This window comes from Notolepis coatsorum, assembly GCF_963971535.1.
Source record: "Notolepis coatsorum genome assembly, chromosome: 20".
Lineage (NCBI taxonomy): Eukaryota > Metazoa > Chordata > Actinopteri > Aulopiformes > Paralepididae > Notolepis > Notolepis coatsorum.
The window spans coordinates 8,520,913-8,538,223 of NC_140184.1; the positions used below are offsets into that span (position 1 = coordinate 8,520,913).

At 42.8% G+C, this 17,311-nt stretch overlaps 2 protein-coding genes across 3 annotated transcripts in view; one reads left to right on the plus strand and one right to left on the minus strand.

The window, feature by feature from the left end:
* arfgap2 (ADP-ribosylation factor GTPase activating protein 2) overlaps nucleotides 1–12,741 on the plus strand; it is a 50,554-nt gene extending 37,813 nt beyond the window's left edge. For both annotated transcript variants that reach the window (XM_084337490.1, XM_084337491.1), the window contains 3 exons: nucleotides 8,110–8,200; nucleotides 8,920–9,041; nucleotides 10,164–12,741. In XM_084337490.1, the coding sequence (XP_084193616.1) occupies nucleotides 8,110–8,200; nucleotides 8,920–9,041; nucleotides 10,164–10,184 (234 nt within the window). In that variant the 3' untranslated portion in view covers nucleotides 10,185–12,741. The remainder of the gene's footprint in view (nucleotides 1–8,109; nucleotides 8,201–8,919; nucleotides 9,042–10,163) is intronic.
* A 90-nt stretch (nucleotides 12,742–12,831) lies between these two features.
* The window catches only part of pex16 (peroxisomal biogenesis factor 16), a 37,995-nt gene continuing 33,515 nt past the window's right edge, over nucleotides 12,832–17,311 (minus strand). The window contains exon 11 of the mRNA XM_084337492.1: nucleotides 12,832–15,106. Coding sequence (XP_084193618.1) covers nucleotides 15,048–15,106 — 59 coding nt within the window. The 3' untranslated portion in view covers nucleotides 12,832–15,047. The remainder of the gene's footprint in view (nucleotides 15,107–17,311) is intronic.

Here is a 17,311-nt window from a genome sequence, read left to right on the forward strand (position 1 = left end):
CAACGAAGCGATAAACTAATCCCAATAGTATGCAACTGCTCACCCAATGGTTGAATTGGAGTATTGCACTGTGCGGGCACAGCTGTGAGATCTGCGGCTCTGCAGTTGCATGCTTTTCGCTAATCCAGCATCAAGCTCCCGCCCCGCCATTCTCATCAGCAAACCACAGCTGCCTAACTCAAATGAATTTCGATATCGCTTCACCAATAGTCATTATCAGAACACTACACACGTATCATAATGTTCACAGCAAACTGTAGTTGATCACCAGGTGTGTTTTATTAACGTAGGTTGAATAATTCATATAAGAAAAACGATAGGGAAATCTCTCTTACCTTTCTCCACTGGTTAAAAATGCCAGGAACTGAAATTGAAACTTGCTGTGCGCGTGATATGATATAGGAACACACATCGTTGTCATTATTAGACCTGCTTGGTGAAGCAACAATGAAACAAATGTAACTATTTTAATACAATTAAAATTGTGCTTAGAGGGAATTATTTTCACAGGACATTATGACCGGAGATATTTAAATATGTCGGACTTCAACAGATTTCCCTGTTAATTACCGGACAACGGAAACCCTGATATACAGCTCTTGTACATCCTATTATACCGAGTATATGGGTAGACGGGGAAAGCAGTCGGTAGGTATAAATTGAGTATAGGCAACAGAGTTCTGAGTTGTACAGTATGGGTAACATTATACAGTACATTAGAACCACCTCAAGCTGAAGATGGATGTATTTTTTTATTTATTTAAAAAAAAAAAATATTTTCCCCCTCCTTTTTTTCCGATTTTTCTCCCATCCCACTGTTAGTCGGTATGCCAATTCCCAACCCCCTTCCTGGTTGTTGCGCACTTTCCCCTACTGTTGGTCCGAGAGGCCGGAGACTGTCGCATGCATGCTTTCCTCCGACGCATGTGCAGCCAGCCTGGCCGCGCAGATTCTCACCGGGAGAGTGTAACGTGTGGAAGGTCGCACTACCTCTCACCAGATCCTACCCTTGCTGAGCAGGCGCCCCGACCAAACTGTAGGGGTCGCTGTCCACAATGCCCAGGACCCACCCACGGCTCCCCTCCCCCTAACTCAGCCAAACGAGTTAGTATAGCGATCAGTCCGAACCAAGGCAATGCTGACTCTCCGGGAATCGAGACCGCAGCCTCTTGCATTGGTGACGAGCACAATCTCCGCTACGCCACCTGACCGCCCGTATTTGTTGTTTTTAATTGAACCCTTGTTTAAACAGGTGAAATACCTTGATCAAGCATCTCATTTACAGACGAGATGATGCTAATTACAGAAGAGATAGAAACATGGTGGAGACGGGAAACAAGTGTGGGTCACAGTCCTAGAACAGAGGGGTTCTCATACTTTTTTATACCACAACCCCATTTTATGTAGGAATTCTTTTGGCGACCCCACACTTAATGTATCGCGTCATTTCAACGTGGAATTAAGGAATATCAAAATAAAAGCACACGTTGAACTTGATCATGCATATTTAGAACATTTAATTACAGAACTGTTATCAATACACATTTATAAAACGAGGCATAGTTAGCCAATACATGTTGCCAGAACATAAAGAAATTATAGATTAATATTTTTTTTTTTTTTACTTGCCAGTCGCGACCCGTAGTTTGAGAACCGCTGCCCTAGAACAATAGAAATGCCAGAACAGAGAGGATTGACCAGTAGACCTGGGGAGCAGGCTTGCCGCTGTGGTGTGGAGAATGTCCCCATCATGACTAATTAACTCACGGCGACCCGGTGACACCGGACATTTGACAAAATGACCATCCGTATCTGTAGAGCGCTTACTTTGATCTTTGGCTTGTGTCCACATCGTGCATTTTTTCTGGCCACCAGAATTTTTTTTTTCAATGATTCCCAACGAGGAGTGTGTGTGGCAGCATGCAGCCTCCTAGAGGAGTGAGTGTGTGTGGCAGCATGCAGCCTCCTGGAGGAGTGAGTGAGTGTGGCAGCAGGCAGCCTCCTGGAGGAGTGAGTGTGTGTGGCAGCATGCAGCCTCCTGGAGGAGTGAGTGAGTGTGGCAGCAGGCAGCCTCCTGGAGGAGTGAGTGTGTGTGTGGCAGCAGGCAGCCTCCTGGAGGAGTGAGTGTGTGTGGCAGCATGCAGCCTCCTGGAGGAGTGAGTGAGTGTGGCAGCAGGCAGCCTCCTGGAGGAGTGAGTGTGTGTGTGGCAGCAGGCAGCCTCCTGGAGGAGTGAGTGTGTGTGTGGCAGCAGGCAGCCTCCTGGAGGAGTGTGTGTGTGGCAGCAGGCAGCCTCCTGGAGGAGTGAGTGTGTGTGTGGCAGCAGGCAGCCTCCTGGAGGAGTGTGTGTGTGGCAGCAGGCAGCCTCCTGGAGGAGTGAGTGTGTGTGTGTGGCAGCAGGCAGCCTCCTGGAGGAGTGTGTGTGTGTGTGGCAGCATGCAGCCTCCTGGAGGAGTGTGTGTGTGTGGCAGCAGGCAGCCTCCTGGAGGAGTGAGTGTGTGTGTGGCAGCAGGCAGCCTCCTGGAGGAGTGAGTGTGTGGCAGCAGGCAGCCTCCTGGAGGAAACGAGCAGTGTCCGGCTGCTTTCTTCAGAGCCGCCCCCACCGGTGTATGCTTTTCTTTATATATATATAACCAATTTAGTTAATTTTCATATATCTGTGCCCAAATAAAACACGCACATTTGTAAAATACTAAACGTGTTATCAAGCGTGTAAGTCGGACAACATTATAAACTGAACGTGTCTGCGCGGACGGCAGCTATTTTTAGGTTTCCCGTTCACTGAATAGCTTTAACTTCACATGAAGGAGAGAAAGAAGCTCTAGAGAGACATGACACGTTACACAGCGATGGAGGAGGATTTGGGAATCTTTTGGATTAAACCTGCTGGGAGAGGAGCTCAGAGGACCAGTCCAAACCAGCGAAAGTTATGTTTTTGCTCAGTATGGGATAAATGAATCCGTCCGTCGACGGACGGATGGAAAAGTTAAACATTTTGGTTCCTCTCACTCGCCCGTTCACTCACCCATTCACTCGCCCGTTCACTCACCCATTCACTCGCTCGTTCACTCACCCATTCACTCGCTCGTTCACTCACCCATTCACTCGCCCATTCACTCGCTCGTTCACTCGCCCATTCACTCGCCCATTCACTCGCCCATTCACTCGCCCATTCACTCACCCATTCACTCACCCATTCACTCGCCAATTCACTCACACATTCACTCACCCATTCACTCGCTCATTCACTCGCCAATTCACTCACCCGTTCACTCGCCCGTTCACTCACCCATTCACTCGCTCGTTCACTCGCCCATTCACTCACCCATTCACTCACCCATTCACTCGCCCATTCACTCACACATTCACTCACACATTCACTCACCCGTTCACTCGCTCATTCACTCGCCAATTCACTCGCCCATTCACTCACCCATTCACTCACCCGTTCACTCACCCGTTCACTCGCCCATTCACTCACCGGCGGTGGGGGTGACCATGCAAGGTGCCGACCTGCAGGAACGTGACCAAACTCAACCAAACAAAGTATGAGGGCGAGTGTCCTCCGGTTGGTGGTCATGGTGTCAAAACACCAATACAGTGAAATAACAAATATACAATAAAACGCAAAGGGGTGAATCATGATGCCAGACGATAGAAATAAATAAGAAATATACAATAAAACGCAAAGGGGCAAATGATGATGCCAGACCTTCACTGCTGATTTGCCAGATGGTTGAGCTTGTAATGCTATTGATTGAATACCAGGGATAGGCATTTTCAGAGTCAAATCGAAAAGTGGATTATAACCTGGTCTTTTTAGGATGCCCAACATGGGACTATAAATGTGTGCAATACAAACGGAGCTTTGTGCAGAGTACCAAGCATGAATTGGCTATAGCTGCAACCTTTTTGCAATAGGCCATTCCCGTTGCCATGCCCCCTTTTAGAATTGCCATGAACTTGCACTCACACTTGACCTCTGACTCTCCCCGATTTAGACCGTAGCCTCTTCTGAAACCTGTGGCCGCTGGAGCGTGGGAAAATGTTAAGTGGACCAGCCAACATGCCGACCTATAGTGCTGCTGTTTGCAGCTAATAAAATAATCCTGAGTTGCTTGTCAATTTACTTTTACTAGGTGACTTTTACAATGGGTGACTAACTCAAATATGTCGCCAAAATAAAAAAGGAAAATGGAAAGTTTTTAGTCAAAGGACAGCAGAGACAAGTGATACAAGGACACATGTAAGGTGACTTAGTGATTATAACAGTCCAGTGCAGCATTCAGTAACGCATACTTTTTGTGAACGTGTTTTTGATGCTACATTATGTTGAACACACACCTCAAACCCGCACCTAAGGAAAATTGTCTCAATTGCAAGAAAAATAATAGACTGCTCAGCATAATTTGTATGCAAAATATTGTGGTTCCCTGCTTTAGTCTGTTGACTCATTTCTATACTAAATGCTTTTGTAGTCCTGTGTCATACCTAAATGGCATAAGTGAATTGTATAGAAACAACTCACAAAGTGACTATTGCACAGCACAACTGATTTGACCAAAAAGATCCACCTTGGCTTTTACTGAAATGACGCCACTGCCCCCTTGCCTATGTCGACCTACATTCTTACACCGGTGATTACCAGGAATGCACTTGACCTGCAGTGACCAGTCTAGTTACATAATTACAGGCCCGCGTCTTTGCCTCAAGCAGCCACATACTCACTCACAGGAGCTTTAGCCTGTCATCTACTGCTCACTCAAATGTCTCAGCATTTCCTCAGTGTCTCCAACCATCGGACATGCCATTGCCTAGTAGGCTAATCATGTGAAAATGAATGTTCAAATATTTGTAAGGCTGCGACAATATGCCATTTGGAAGAATCGATAAATCGTGTCAAAATTATCGATAAATATCGATATTTTTATTAGTATACAAAAAAATAGTTCTTATATATTATAAATTATTATTATTTAACACATCCTGCGCCAAAAACGAGTTTACTCGTTATTGCCCGCCAATCTAATAACGCCAACAACGAGTTTACCGGTACTCGTTTTTATGATCGTTATTTCCTTTATTCGCTATTGGCATTCATAATTCATCCAGGAAGGCTCCGGGAGCCAGCTGGACCCTGTCTGATAGTTCAACCCCTCAATACCGCCGCCTGGTGGATTTCGGGCGAGTTGCACTCCACTCTAAACCGGATGTGGCGCTCTGCATCGGGGAAAATCCTCCAGCAGAGCTATCTTGTTATGTTGATCAAGACAAACACTCGAGTGCATTCGATCGCTTTCGAGACGCAATAATCAATATGCTTTCGGCGTTTATTGCGTCATACAAACGGAAAATGAATCAAGCAGATCTAAATCAAATAATTGGAATATTTTTTCTCCAGACTCATCGGCCACAGGTAAGGGGAATCTAATGTTAATTCAACTTGATTGTCCATTTATTTCATTGCAATCCATCCGATCAACGTATGATGTCGTACTAAGGAAAGCCGTTACTGACTATCAAGGAATCATAAACGACCCCCCCCCCCCTTTCCTTCATGCATGATGGAGCATAATGTATACCGAGCATATCGAGCGAAACACGATCGATTATGTATAATATGCGTCAGGCCTATAACTTGCGTTTTAGGAATGACTGCTCTACAGTCTAAAAACATACTTATATTCACGACGGTACTAACACGACAATGTATGAATGGAAAAATATAACGTTCCCACATCCGGAACGATGGATACCCGATGTTGAATGGGCCATAGTAATGTCGATATAGCTATAATATTTAAAAAGTTATAGCCCTGCAAAGAAGGTGAGCGACTCCATAGGCTTACAGCACTGGCAGAGAGTGGTATAAGATGCGTGGCACAGAATGTGTTAAACAACAAATTTATGTTTATTTTGCAGCAATTCTTTGTCGTTGCCGCCATCTTTAGTGTTACAGATTTCCCCATTCAAAACTACCACAGTGATCCTTCTCATTTTATAGTCGGTGGTCTCTGGATGTGATGGAGGAGTGCACTGCATATTGAAGAGTTGCAATTCAACTGAATTTACATGTAATGGGGATGTTTTAATTAAAACATGCCACAAGACCTCGTATTTTAGTATAGTATATTAGTATTATGAATTGTATAAAAAAAATATTACACATGCTAAAAAAATCAATAAGTGATGCCACTTATCGATTTCACGCAGTTATCGATAAGTGGTCTCAGCCTTAAATATTTGTACAATTGAACAATACCACTCTCCTAAAGCAAGATAAAACAAGAGACCCCCTCCAATCTGTGATGTCACTGGGATGTAACATCTGGGGCTGTTCATAGACTATGAATGGGGCTCTGATGAACGGGCAGCTTATGAGGCCATAAGATGTTTGTGTGAGCTCTTGTGTTTATATTCTAGCATTGCTAGAAGGCCTGAACTTGAATTTAAACCTCATTCGGGTGGCTCAACATGTCGGCTCATAGAAATATTTTCTTGTCTATGGAGCAGCCCTAGATTGTACATCCCAGTGACATCACCACTTGGAGGGTTCTCTCTCTCTGATGTCTAGCTTTAGGAGAGTGGAGCCAGTTCACACACAATTAGCGCCGGGGTGCAGGACGTACATGTGTGACATGTGTGCAAATGGGTGAATCATATTTTTACTTTCTTCATGACATGGACTTTAATATTTTGTAAAGGTGTATTTAATAACTGTTTTTTTTTTCAATTTATTTTGCATAGCGAGAGAAAAATCGGTGTTACTAAAATGTCATGAAAGTAACAGTACCTTTTACTCTGAACACACATTCAATGTGTTACTAAAATGTCATGAAAGAACGGTAACTTCTACTTGAATATGTTTGTACTGTTTCCACTTATGCTCACCTACTGTATGTCTGACAGTTAGGCCTGTCCTCCACATTTTGTCAACTAATGGTAACAGATTTCTTTTTTGGACTAATCTGATTAGTTGATCTGTAAAATTATATTTCCCTCATGCAAAAAGGACCTTAAAAATGTCACACTTACAAAGAGAGAGACCATAGTCTGAGGATAAACCTTGTTCATATTCTCATCAAAAAGTGCTCAACTTTCTTTATTATCCCAATGACATTGATTTGTGTCTAGAGTTAAATTATACATGTATAAATCCCTCAGAAAACATTTGTGTACAAACCCATCTTGACGAATATGAAGGAGGTGAGCAGTGCAGGATGGTTTCATTGCTCAAGTGATGGGAAAGAACCAGAAAGACTTATCAACACTGAAAGAGCCGGGCCAGCCAGCAAGTGGCGCTGTTGTGCCATTTTTGCATTTGTTGTCGAGAATGTTTAATTAAAACTGGAGCTTTTTGAGGAAAACCACTCCAGGCAACAGTCACATGTGAAATGAAAGGCAGACCTCAGCTAAATACAAATTCAGCTACTACCACAGTGAGTTAGATTAGATTAAAATGTATTGTCGTCATACAGCACAAGTACAGTACAACAAAAAGAGGTTTGGCATCCAACCAGAGTGCAAATGTAGCAGTGAAGTGCAACAGCAATATACAATGTACAGGTGGTTAAAACTAGGTACAACATATACTAATTATAATTGCTACTACTGAGTAATAGTGCTATGTACAGAGTTGTATAAATATGTACAGTGATACAGGTATAAAGACAGTATGGTAGTAGTCATACTGGCCAGCAGCGTAACTAGTAAGAGTAGGATATGTATAGATATAGTAAAGGACTCAGGTAAGCACAGATGGGTGTGGATAGATATATATACGGTGAGAATAAATCTGATGTGTGTGTGTGTGTATTTCGCTGCTGTCGGGACAAAACCTCATAACTCCAAAAACCCAACTTTTCAGCAGATGAAAAAAACTAACACAGATTTGAGGGTGAATAGAGTTAGGAGGTTTAGACAGATGATCGGTTTAATGCTTTCCCATTGTTTAAACTTTGTAAAACCCACACACGCATATGGAGGATGATCTACGGAGTTGATTTATATAATAATAAAAAAAAATGGAGTTATGAGGGTTTGTCCCGACAGCAGGGAATATATATATATATACATGGTATAGATACTGATGTTGTTGCTTTGTCTCTCAGTACGACGCAAAGACCCGGCTGGAGAGCATGTCTGGCAGCACCTCCATTAGCTCAGCGGACCTGTTTGGAGATGGCAGCGACCGTACAGCAGGTAGGATCTGTTGATGTCTCGGTATAGTTCTGCGTCTGTGTGCAGTGTGCACTAGCGGTGTCCCCCGTATTATACATTAAACTATTCAGATTTGTAGTTTGGGCACGTTGTTGTGGACATCTTATCTCCATACTGATCATTTTCAGGCAAAACGATGAGGGCAGCAATAACTGCTGCAAAGCTTCCACATGTAAAGTAAATAAGGGATGCTCCATATTGGCTTTTTTACCGATATACCGATATTGTCCAACTCTTAATTTCCGATGCCGATATCAACCGATACCGATATATGCAGGGTCCCCCCTCCCCCCCCCCCCAAACGGAATAATTTCAGGCAATTAACATTACCGGTACATATCTCTTGTCGTGGAATTAACACAACATTATGCATACTTTTGACAATAAATTAAATCTGAACTTGTTCTTACTTGCTTGCCTGGGTAAATAAAGGTTAAATAAATGTAAAAAAAAAAATTAATACCTTTCAACTCTGTTTTTAAATATGCTTTATAACTAAAGTCGACTCGACTTGACTAATTGTAAATGCATTTCCATTCCAATTCACAAGTTATACGATTGTGAAGCAAACGTCCTGCTCACTGCTGTTACCATGAGGAATATGCTGCATTGGGCACTACTTCCACCTCCAGGTACATGGTGCTGGTCCTGGATCTGTTTGAGTCTAACCTGTTGTTGTTTCTTAACCCTTCTCTCTCAAGGGGCCGCAGGCTTCGACAGCGTGCTCCCCTCCGGCCCAGACATCGCACAGTTCAAACAGGGAGTGAAGACCGTAGCGGGCAAGATGGCCGTGCTGGCTAACGGCGTCATGAATACCATACAGGTGAGAGAGAAATAGAATAGACTTTATTGTCATTATACTTTCGTACAACGAGATTAGGGACTCGTACAACGAGATTAGGGACTCAAACTTTCACTTTGTGCTGGTTCACACAAGTAACAATAAAAAAAAAAAAAAAGGGCTGTCAGTTTATCGCGTTAATTAGATTAATTAATTACACAGCAAATTATCGCGGTATGAAAATTTACTCAAAATTAATTATTTTTTTTATTTTTGTAATACATTTTTTACCATTCATTCCATAAGAACGTAGAATACACATTTACAGACTTTTTTTTAGATTGTCCATTTGCATGTTCTTGGTATCTGATTCTAGGGACATCTATGGATCTCAGGGAATGTATTCCCAGTGTCAGAAATACTGTCTGTTACTAGGCTTGAGTAAATTGTAATGAACCAAATGAGAATATCAATAAAAAAAAAAGTATCTTTAACTGTGAATAACACTATGCTCAAATTGACCAGACCTGAAAAATCTAAGCAAATTAATAGATGGAAGATGATTAAACAGAAGGTTTTGTAGACACAGTACTGAATTCTGCCATCCGGACACATGCAATTTGAAATATGATTATAGGATATAGAATATCGGGCATAAAATGGTTATGCGATTAAAATGCGATTAATTAGATTAATTAATTACAAATCCTGTAATTAATTAGATACATTTTTTTAATCGCCTGACAGCACTAAAAAAAACATAATATCACAATACTATACAAGTATCACAATACTATAAAAGTCACAATCCTACAGAATATACAACAATCAGTGTCGTACAGTAGTGGGTAGATAATTGATATATTGTACAGTGGGAGGTAGGGGGTGGTGGTGTTGGTGAATATCAGAGTTCAAGGTGGCGATGGCTCCGATGCACCTGTAACGTCTGCCCGATGGCAACAGGTGGAAACCAGGGTGTGAGCTGTCCTTTGTTCTTTGCTCCGGTGAGGCAGCGGGAGTTATGCATGTCCTTCAGGGAGAGAGGGTCCGACTGAAATGTCCAGGATGAACCCAAAGTGTTCCATGTCGTGGGGACCTCTGGAACACGGCGTTCTACCGCGGACCAAAGACACAAACGTCTTTTCTGTCTTTTTGTTCTTCCAGGATCGCTACGGCTCCTACTGAATGGACTTTTGACGACCAGACCTGCAGGGAAGGCGTACTAACGGATTGTACAGCGCAAACCAGTCTCCCTGACGTGTGCATTAGGGCGGGAGAGAGAGAGACCGAAAGACGATTGCATGGAGAGCGACATCCTAAAACCTCCACCCCGTCTCGCCTATCCAGTTTTAGAGACTATTTACAGGAGTGATTCAGTATTTTTTTTTGGTTCTCATTCTGTTTAACAGACTTGAGTTTTATTTTCATAAAGTAAACCATCGGAGGATGTAGTCTGGTTTCTAAACTGAGAACATGGGTTATAACGTACCGTCGAGAGACTTCCGGTCCTAGATTTCCAAATCATAACTGCTTAAAAAAATCTATTCTATTATTTTATTCCTTATACAAGAATCAAGGTGTTCTTTTTTGATTCACATAAAACATGTAATGCTTATCTCACGTTGGTTTTATTGTGTATGTTATCAAAAAAAGGAGCAGTATATATTTTTAACCGTTCAACCTTTATCCCTCAGAGACCCACACTACTGTCTTTCAGAGGCTGTGACACTTTTAAAAAGCTAGAGTGAAGACACTGGCGTCTGAAACTAGACCGCAGTGACCCTGTCACGCTGACTTATGACGCTCCGGAGATGGGCCACATTTTGGCGAGGGAAAAACTGACATGGCCATTTCCAAAGGGATCCCTTGACCTCTCACCTCTCTGAATGAAACGGGGCTCTATGGGTACCACTACCCACGAGTCTCTCCTTTATAGACACGCCCACTCTATGGGTACCCAGTCTACCCACGAGTCTCCCCTTCATAGACACGCCTCCTTTAGGTTAATCCCATGCCGTTTTCTTTGCATGCAGTACTATAAATGTATGTATTTGAACATTTCTGAAGGCAATTCTTACAGAAATCTCCAAATGTCAAACGTTTTTGATACCAAATAACAGCATGAAGTAGTCTGTGCTGTTCCTCAAGGTGTCGGTGTCTTAATGTAGTATTTTGGGGGGGGGGGGATTCTTGACCATGTTTTGTTAGTTCTCTAGTGGTCAAACACAAATATCAACCCTCCCCCAAAGAAATGCTGCAACAATTCACGATACATAACTTAGCATGGGAATGTCCTCAGGCTTACATTAGAAACTTAATGTTTATTACAGATTCATGACTAGAAACACTTGACAGAGTGAGCTGCATCTCAAACTAATATTCACGTCCCCAGCTTTCAGATGATGTAAAGACGGATGATTGGTCTATGGTGGGTCTCTATGGGTTATTTGATCTGGAATTCATGCTCATGTTCAGATCACGACTGCCGAAACTGTCGTTTTTACACAAACCTTTTTTTGTAATTTTTTTTTTTATATATACATAAAAACACTGACGTGCAAGAGGCTTAATAAACGACTGGCCAGCTCATCCGTTTGTACGATGTCTTGCATCATGAGACTAATCCAGTCTCGAGTACAGTGTCTTCACGTAATAACTGACTATAGACTGATTACTATATTGTCTGTCGATGCATTTCCAGACCTACAGAGAAAAGCTGGAGACATTTTCACTTACATGCATTTCCACTTGAATGCAACTCTGCCTAGGTGTACCTCAGCTCTGTAAAGGCATGAAACAGTTGTCATTTTGCTGCTGTCTTCGCCCCCCCCCCCCCTGCTATTTAACCTAGATTATATTTTGGGAGTTTGAATATATTCGTTTTGCATTCCCTCATGGTTTTTCTTAAATATATTGGCCAATGGAAAATGTCTTATCTTCGTTTTGGTTTGCTGGACTAGAAAGGTTGACCCTTTTCTTTTTAGAAGACCCTCAAGTAACACTTCAGGCAGATGAAGAAACTGCTTTCACTAGCTTTGCTGCAGATTCCTTGCAATCAAATGTATCCTATACTGCCATTCTATCCAGGCACTTTGTTGCTTACTACACCAGAGGTTAAATACATGCCCCCTACCGTGTAATATATCAGAATCCCAGAGTGAACTAGGTGGATAATTGAATACCGCTAGATGTGTCTCTTTTCAATCCCGTTGGTGTTAAGCATGTGGTAAATTAATATCGTGACAAGATGTGGATCCAAACCTTCCAATTGCTTTTCTGTCTTAACCGAGCTCATCCGATCATACTTTACCAGTTGTAGGGTTTAACGGGGCAGGAGGGGATTGGTTATTGGTCAAAATAAGATCAGTCACTAATACTTTTTTCCCCCCAGTAATGTGTCAAATGGATCTCATTTTGGAATAAAACTCTTCCATTCAATTGTCCCATAATATAGCAACTCATTTTACAATCCAAGCAGACTCGACAGTCAAGAGCTTGGAGTTGGTGAAAGGATGGGAAATGGTGCAGAAGAACCTTTTTTATTTTTAATCTGTGGTCGTGGAATAGGTTTGATTGTCCATTCTTCCCTACCTGTGGCTATGCCTGTCTTAATGTCCCCACTATTGATAAACGGTCCAAAAGAGAAATACATGAATTGAACGGATTAAACATGTAATAATTTATTTGTAGGTATATAAAAAGAAACGTATTAGATATGTTAATAAAGACTTGAGAAACTTTGCCACCTTGTCTTCATTGAACAAAACCAATACCTGAAGTGAAAGAAATGAAGATACTAAATACTTTGTACCGTCTTACTAGTACGCACTCAGGAGGAATCTACCTTACCTATTTTACTACCTACTATGCTAATATACACTCAAGTTCAACACTGTTTGGAAAATGTTCCCTTCCTGCTGACTTGTTGTACAGAACTTGTAAGTCGCTTTGGATAAAAGCGTTCAGCTAAATGACAATGTAAAGTACCGGTATACTATATATATTTTCATTACTGAAAATAACATGTGGAAACAAGGTAGAATAAACTCATCTCTTTCTATACACCATTTAGCTTTTAACAATTGGCTGATAAACTATAATTTTTCTAGGGTGCCAAGAATTCTTAAGGGCACTATACCCTTCACATATAGTGCAAAATAGAGGTGCACTAATTTCACCATGACAATTATAAATGTTGAAAACAGTTTGAACTGTCCTGGAGCAGAATGTCAATTCTTAAAATGTACAGCATTTTCCCTTTAAATCTACAAAGTCCTTCTAAAATGTGGGAAAAAAAAGCTATATATATATTAGGGGTGTAAAGGTACACGGAACCGTTTCAGTACGGAGTACGGCTGTGTACCGTACGAATACAACGGTATCACGACCACCCACTAGGGGTTTGATTTGGGTTACAAAAGGGCATCATGGATAACGATGAATTATATACAGAGGCTCTCATCAGTAGGGGTCGACTTTGATCCTGGACAGTGGGTGGTCTCAAAGTAACCATAAGACGCCTGAGCCGTTTAGCCCAAGGACACTAAATGGCTGTGGAAAAGGGCCACTTGTTAGCCAAGTTAGTCAGAAATGACTCCCATCTTCCAGCAACAAATGTATTTTTTATTTCTATTTAAGGTTAGGGTTAGACATGAGGTCTCTGCAAGTAAGGCAAAGGTTAGGTTTATAAAACCACTTATACAGGCGGCTACGTGGCGTAGTGGGCAAGGCGCTCACCACGAAATCTGGAGACGCTGGGCTCGCCTGTTCGAGCCCAGCGCTCCACATTTGCTTTCAGTTTAGCTGGTCGTCCGTACTAATACACATTGGCCGTATTAGGGGGTGGGAAACTGATGGGTGGGGATCGGGCGTTGTGGACAGCGACTCCTACAGGTCGGTTGGTGCGCCTGCGCAGTGGAATCAGGAAGTGTCGGGGCAGCGTGAGCCTCCCACGCGTTACTCCTCACCACTGAGAGATCGAGCTGCGCAGGTGAAAAGATGCGACTGCTGTTACCTCAAGTACCGGAGGGGACTTGTGCTATGTATGACTTAGTCCACATTGCAGCCGGCTTGTGGGAGGCAAGAAACAGCGTTCGTGACAGGGGAGGGTTGAATTGGATGATACGAAATTGGGATGGGAGAAAAAATTTAGAAAAATGGGAGAAAAAGTGAATCAAAAAAAAAAAACTTATACGTGAAGGTTTTGACAGGACACAACTTGACCAACAGGTGAAGTGACGGGAACCAAGAAACACCCTCACGAACGAAGGAAGCTAGAATCTTGCTATATTGTTAAAAGCGATTTTCTGCTGGTTTTACATCTTAGTTCACTCATTTTGACGGATGATCCAAAGATGGACCCACTCCTGGCTTGCAGTTATTTATAAGTATTTGACATAACAGGATGAGCAACATCTACATGCTTTAGCACAATCACTCTTTTGGCTCAAATGTTAAAATGGAAAGAGAATTGATCAACACAAATTTGTATTCATTTACAAATGTACAATCTATATTGACCATTAATATCCTGAACTCTTCCACTGTAGACAATGGCACAAGTAAGAGACATTCTTAAAAGAGCCCAAACACAGCTTCTCTAACCTCTGACACGAGGTGGACATTGTCCTTGCCTTGGCCTTTATTAGCCAAATGATCGACTCTCTTGTGCTTAATTACTGACATGCCACAAATCATAGATAGAACAAACATAACTCAATACCAGTAATTAGTAACTACAAAAATATTGTTACATGGATCATGTTAAATTATCTCTGAGATACTTACCCTTCTAAATTAAGGGCAATTCTTACTATTTTAAGTTCCCAGAATAGATCACGAGCCCCTTGAGGGGTAACGTCAAGATGATCGCAGACTGTGGTAATCATTCGCTGATCCTTGATGGGATATAGGGGGAATAGCTGTGACATGATTTCCTTCAGTGAAGCATAATGCCCCTTGTTTTGCCAGAGATGTGTCCCTGTGCCCGCAGCAGTGGGCAGACGAACGGTTCCTTCATCAAAAGATATCAACGATCTCTCGCAGGCTCTATCCCCAGTTGTAGAAGTATATCTTCTGCCAGACGGGTAGGTAATCCATCAGCGGGCCTGAGCGAATAGAGAACTCGGTTAATAGCCATTGCAGAGTGTAGCTTATTATATAGCACCAATATCTCATGCATTTTGAACACAATGGAATATTATGGATTGCTCCCAATGTTACATGGGGAGTCCTTCGCGTTAGTTTTGTCGCTGGTTACTAGGGCTGTACCGAATAGTTCAAAGCTTCATTCATAACGTTGACATTAGAATTCTAAATCAACATTAGATGAAAAAATAAATAAAAGTATTCCGTTTAAACCAATGGGGTTTTTCTTCACAGTTGCAGATACAGGTTAGGTTACACTAATATTATACTATTATAGTATATGACTCGTCGTACACATTTTAATAAAACATTTATCATAAATGATGTAGCCTATCTGCATCCGATTGGCACTCGATCAAGACGTCACCATCACTTTCGTACCATGTTATGTTGACGAAACTGATGAGTTATATTCATAACTGTGTTCATTATATAACTGTTATATAATTATTATGACCCGTTTGCTCTTGGGCCCGGCGGGGCATCGTGGAGGACTAACACTAGGGGGAGCTGGTTGGCGTCAGTCTGGTAGTCGGTAGAGAAATGCGAAGAGGACCGGTATCCAGGAGGAGCCACATGTGCGGGGTCTCTTCGGTGTTATCCACGGAGGCGAGTGGACGTGTTGGCCACCAGCATTCTACTGAAATGCCAATGGACCTGTCTCAAACCCTGCCCTCTTTTCTTGATCCTCCAATCACAACTGTCGCTTACCTCGGACAAACTTGGTTTGTCCGAGGTAAGCGACAGTTGTGATTGGAGGATCAAGAAAAGAGGGCAGGGTTTGAGACAGGTCCATTGTGCAATGGAGCAGAAGTAACGCTGCGTGCCGTAAGCTTATCCGTAATAAGTATAGTAATTAGGGTACGCCAAAAAGACGAAGAGGACGTTCGGCAGACAGGCTGTGAAGATGAACATTAAAGTGTTGCGTATTAGCACGTATAGTCGGGGGAGTCAGCCTAGCCATTTCGGCTATTAGCTTAGCTCAGGTATAGTGCACTAGCACTAGCTAACTAGTGTTAGCTTAGCACGTCGTATCGCCGGTTTCCAGCGGCAGGAGGATTCGAGCCGAGGGATTCGTCTGGACATTCACAACATTGCTACCGACTACCTGCCGACCGCCAGCCCCTTCTTGGTATCACAGGTGACGGTTTCTCGGGACCTTTTTTACGGCCAAATAACTCCAGACAATTGCTACGTGGGGCTAACCAGCACTCGGACTATAGACTCACATTCAAGGGCGAGTCGAGTAAAAGTACATTTCGCGCCGACAGCGCTGCGGAGTATTGGCTATTTATTTTGTAGCATGCTGGCTAAGAGTGACGGGGCCGTCCCGTTTTGGGCCACTACGTTCCCGAGCCACGACAGGGCGCTCCAACTTTTATTATTTTGGGTAATGCCGGCTTAGCTCTAGGGACTATTCTTTCTAAAGTGTGGGCCCGACTTATGTTTGGTTTATTTCGTGTGTTATGTTACCAGTGTTTTCAGACTGGAAAGTATGTGCTGGGAGTGTTGGGGGTTCGGTGGAACTTAGCTCCTCCGTGTCCCTGCCATCAGGTGTTCGTACAATCTCACCCTCACCAAGCGGAGGTTATCCACCCCGCTACAATTAACACATTCCCGCCAATGACAAGTCAACTCGTTGTTACCTACCAATCGTTGAGCGCCAACAACGAGTTAACTTGTTATGATCGTTATTTCTTTTATTCGCTATTGCCATTCATAATTCATCGGGGCAGCCTGTGCAGGCTGTTCTGAGTGTGTCTGAGATCGAAGGCGGTCAATACCGCCGCCTAACGCCTTGCGGCCGCTATTGCACTCCATTTGAAACGATATAGTTTGTTTTCTGGGCCGAGCTGAGCCGTGCGGGCGGGGTTTAAATACTATATTTTGATCCCGCGATCGAAGCCTGTCTGTGTGGAATGTGTGTGTGCTGTGTCCCGTTGGGTCACATCACGGCACGGATGGGCGCCCCGCTCTAAACCACATTTCATGCTTGCATGAGGAAAGATAATACCGATAATCTAGCGTTGATTTCAGGATGATTCGATAATCATGCGAAAAATGACAACGTGATAAGTGGATTTCACTAAAGGGCTATTTTCGCGTCTTTTCCTGGGATTACTCAGAATCACCCAAACTATACTCATATTCACCACGGTATAAAA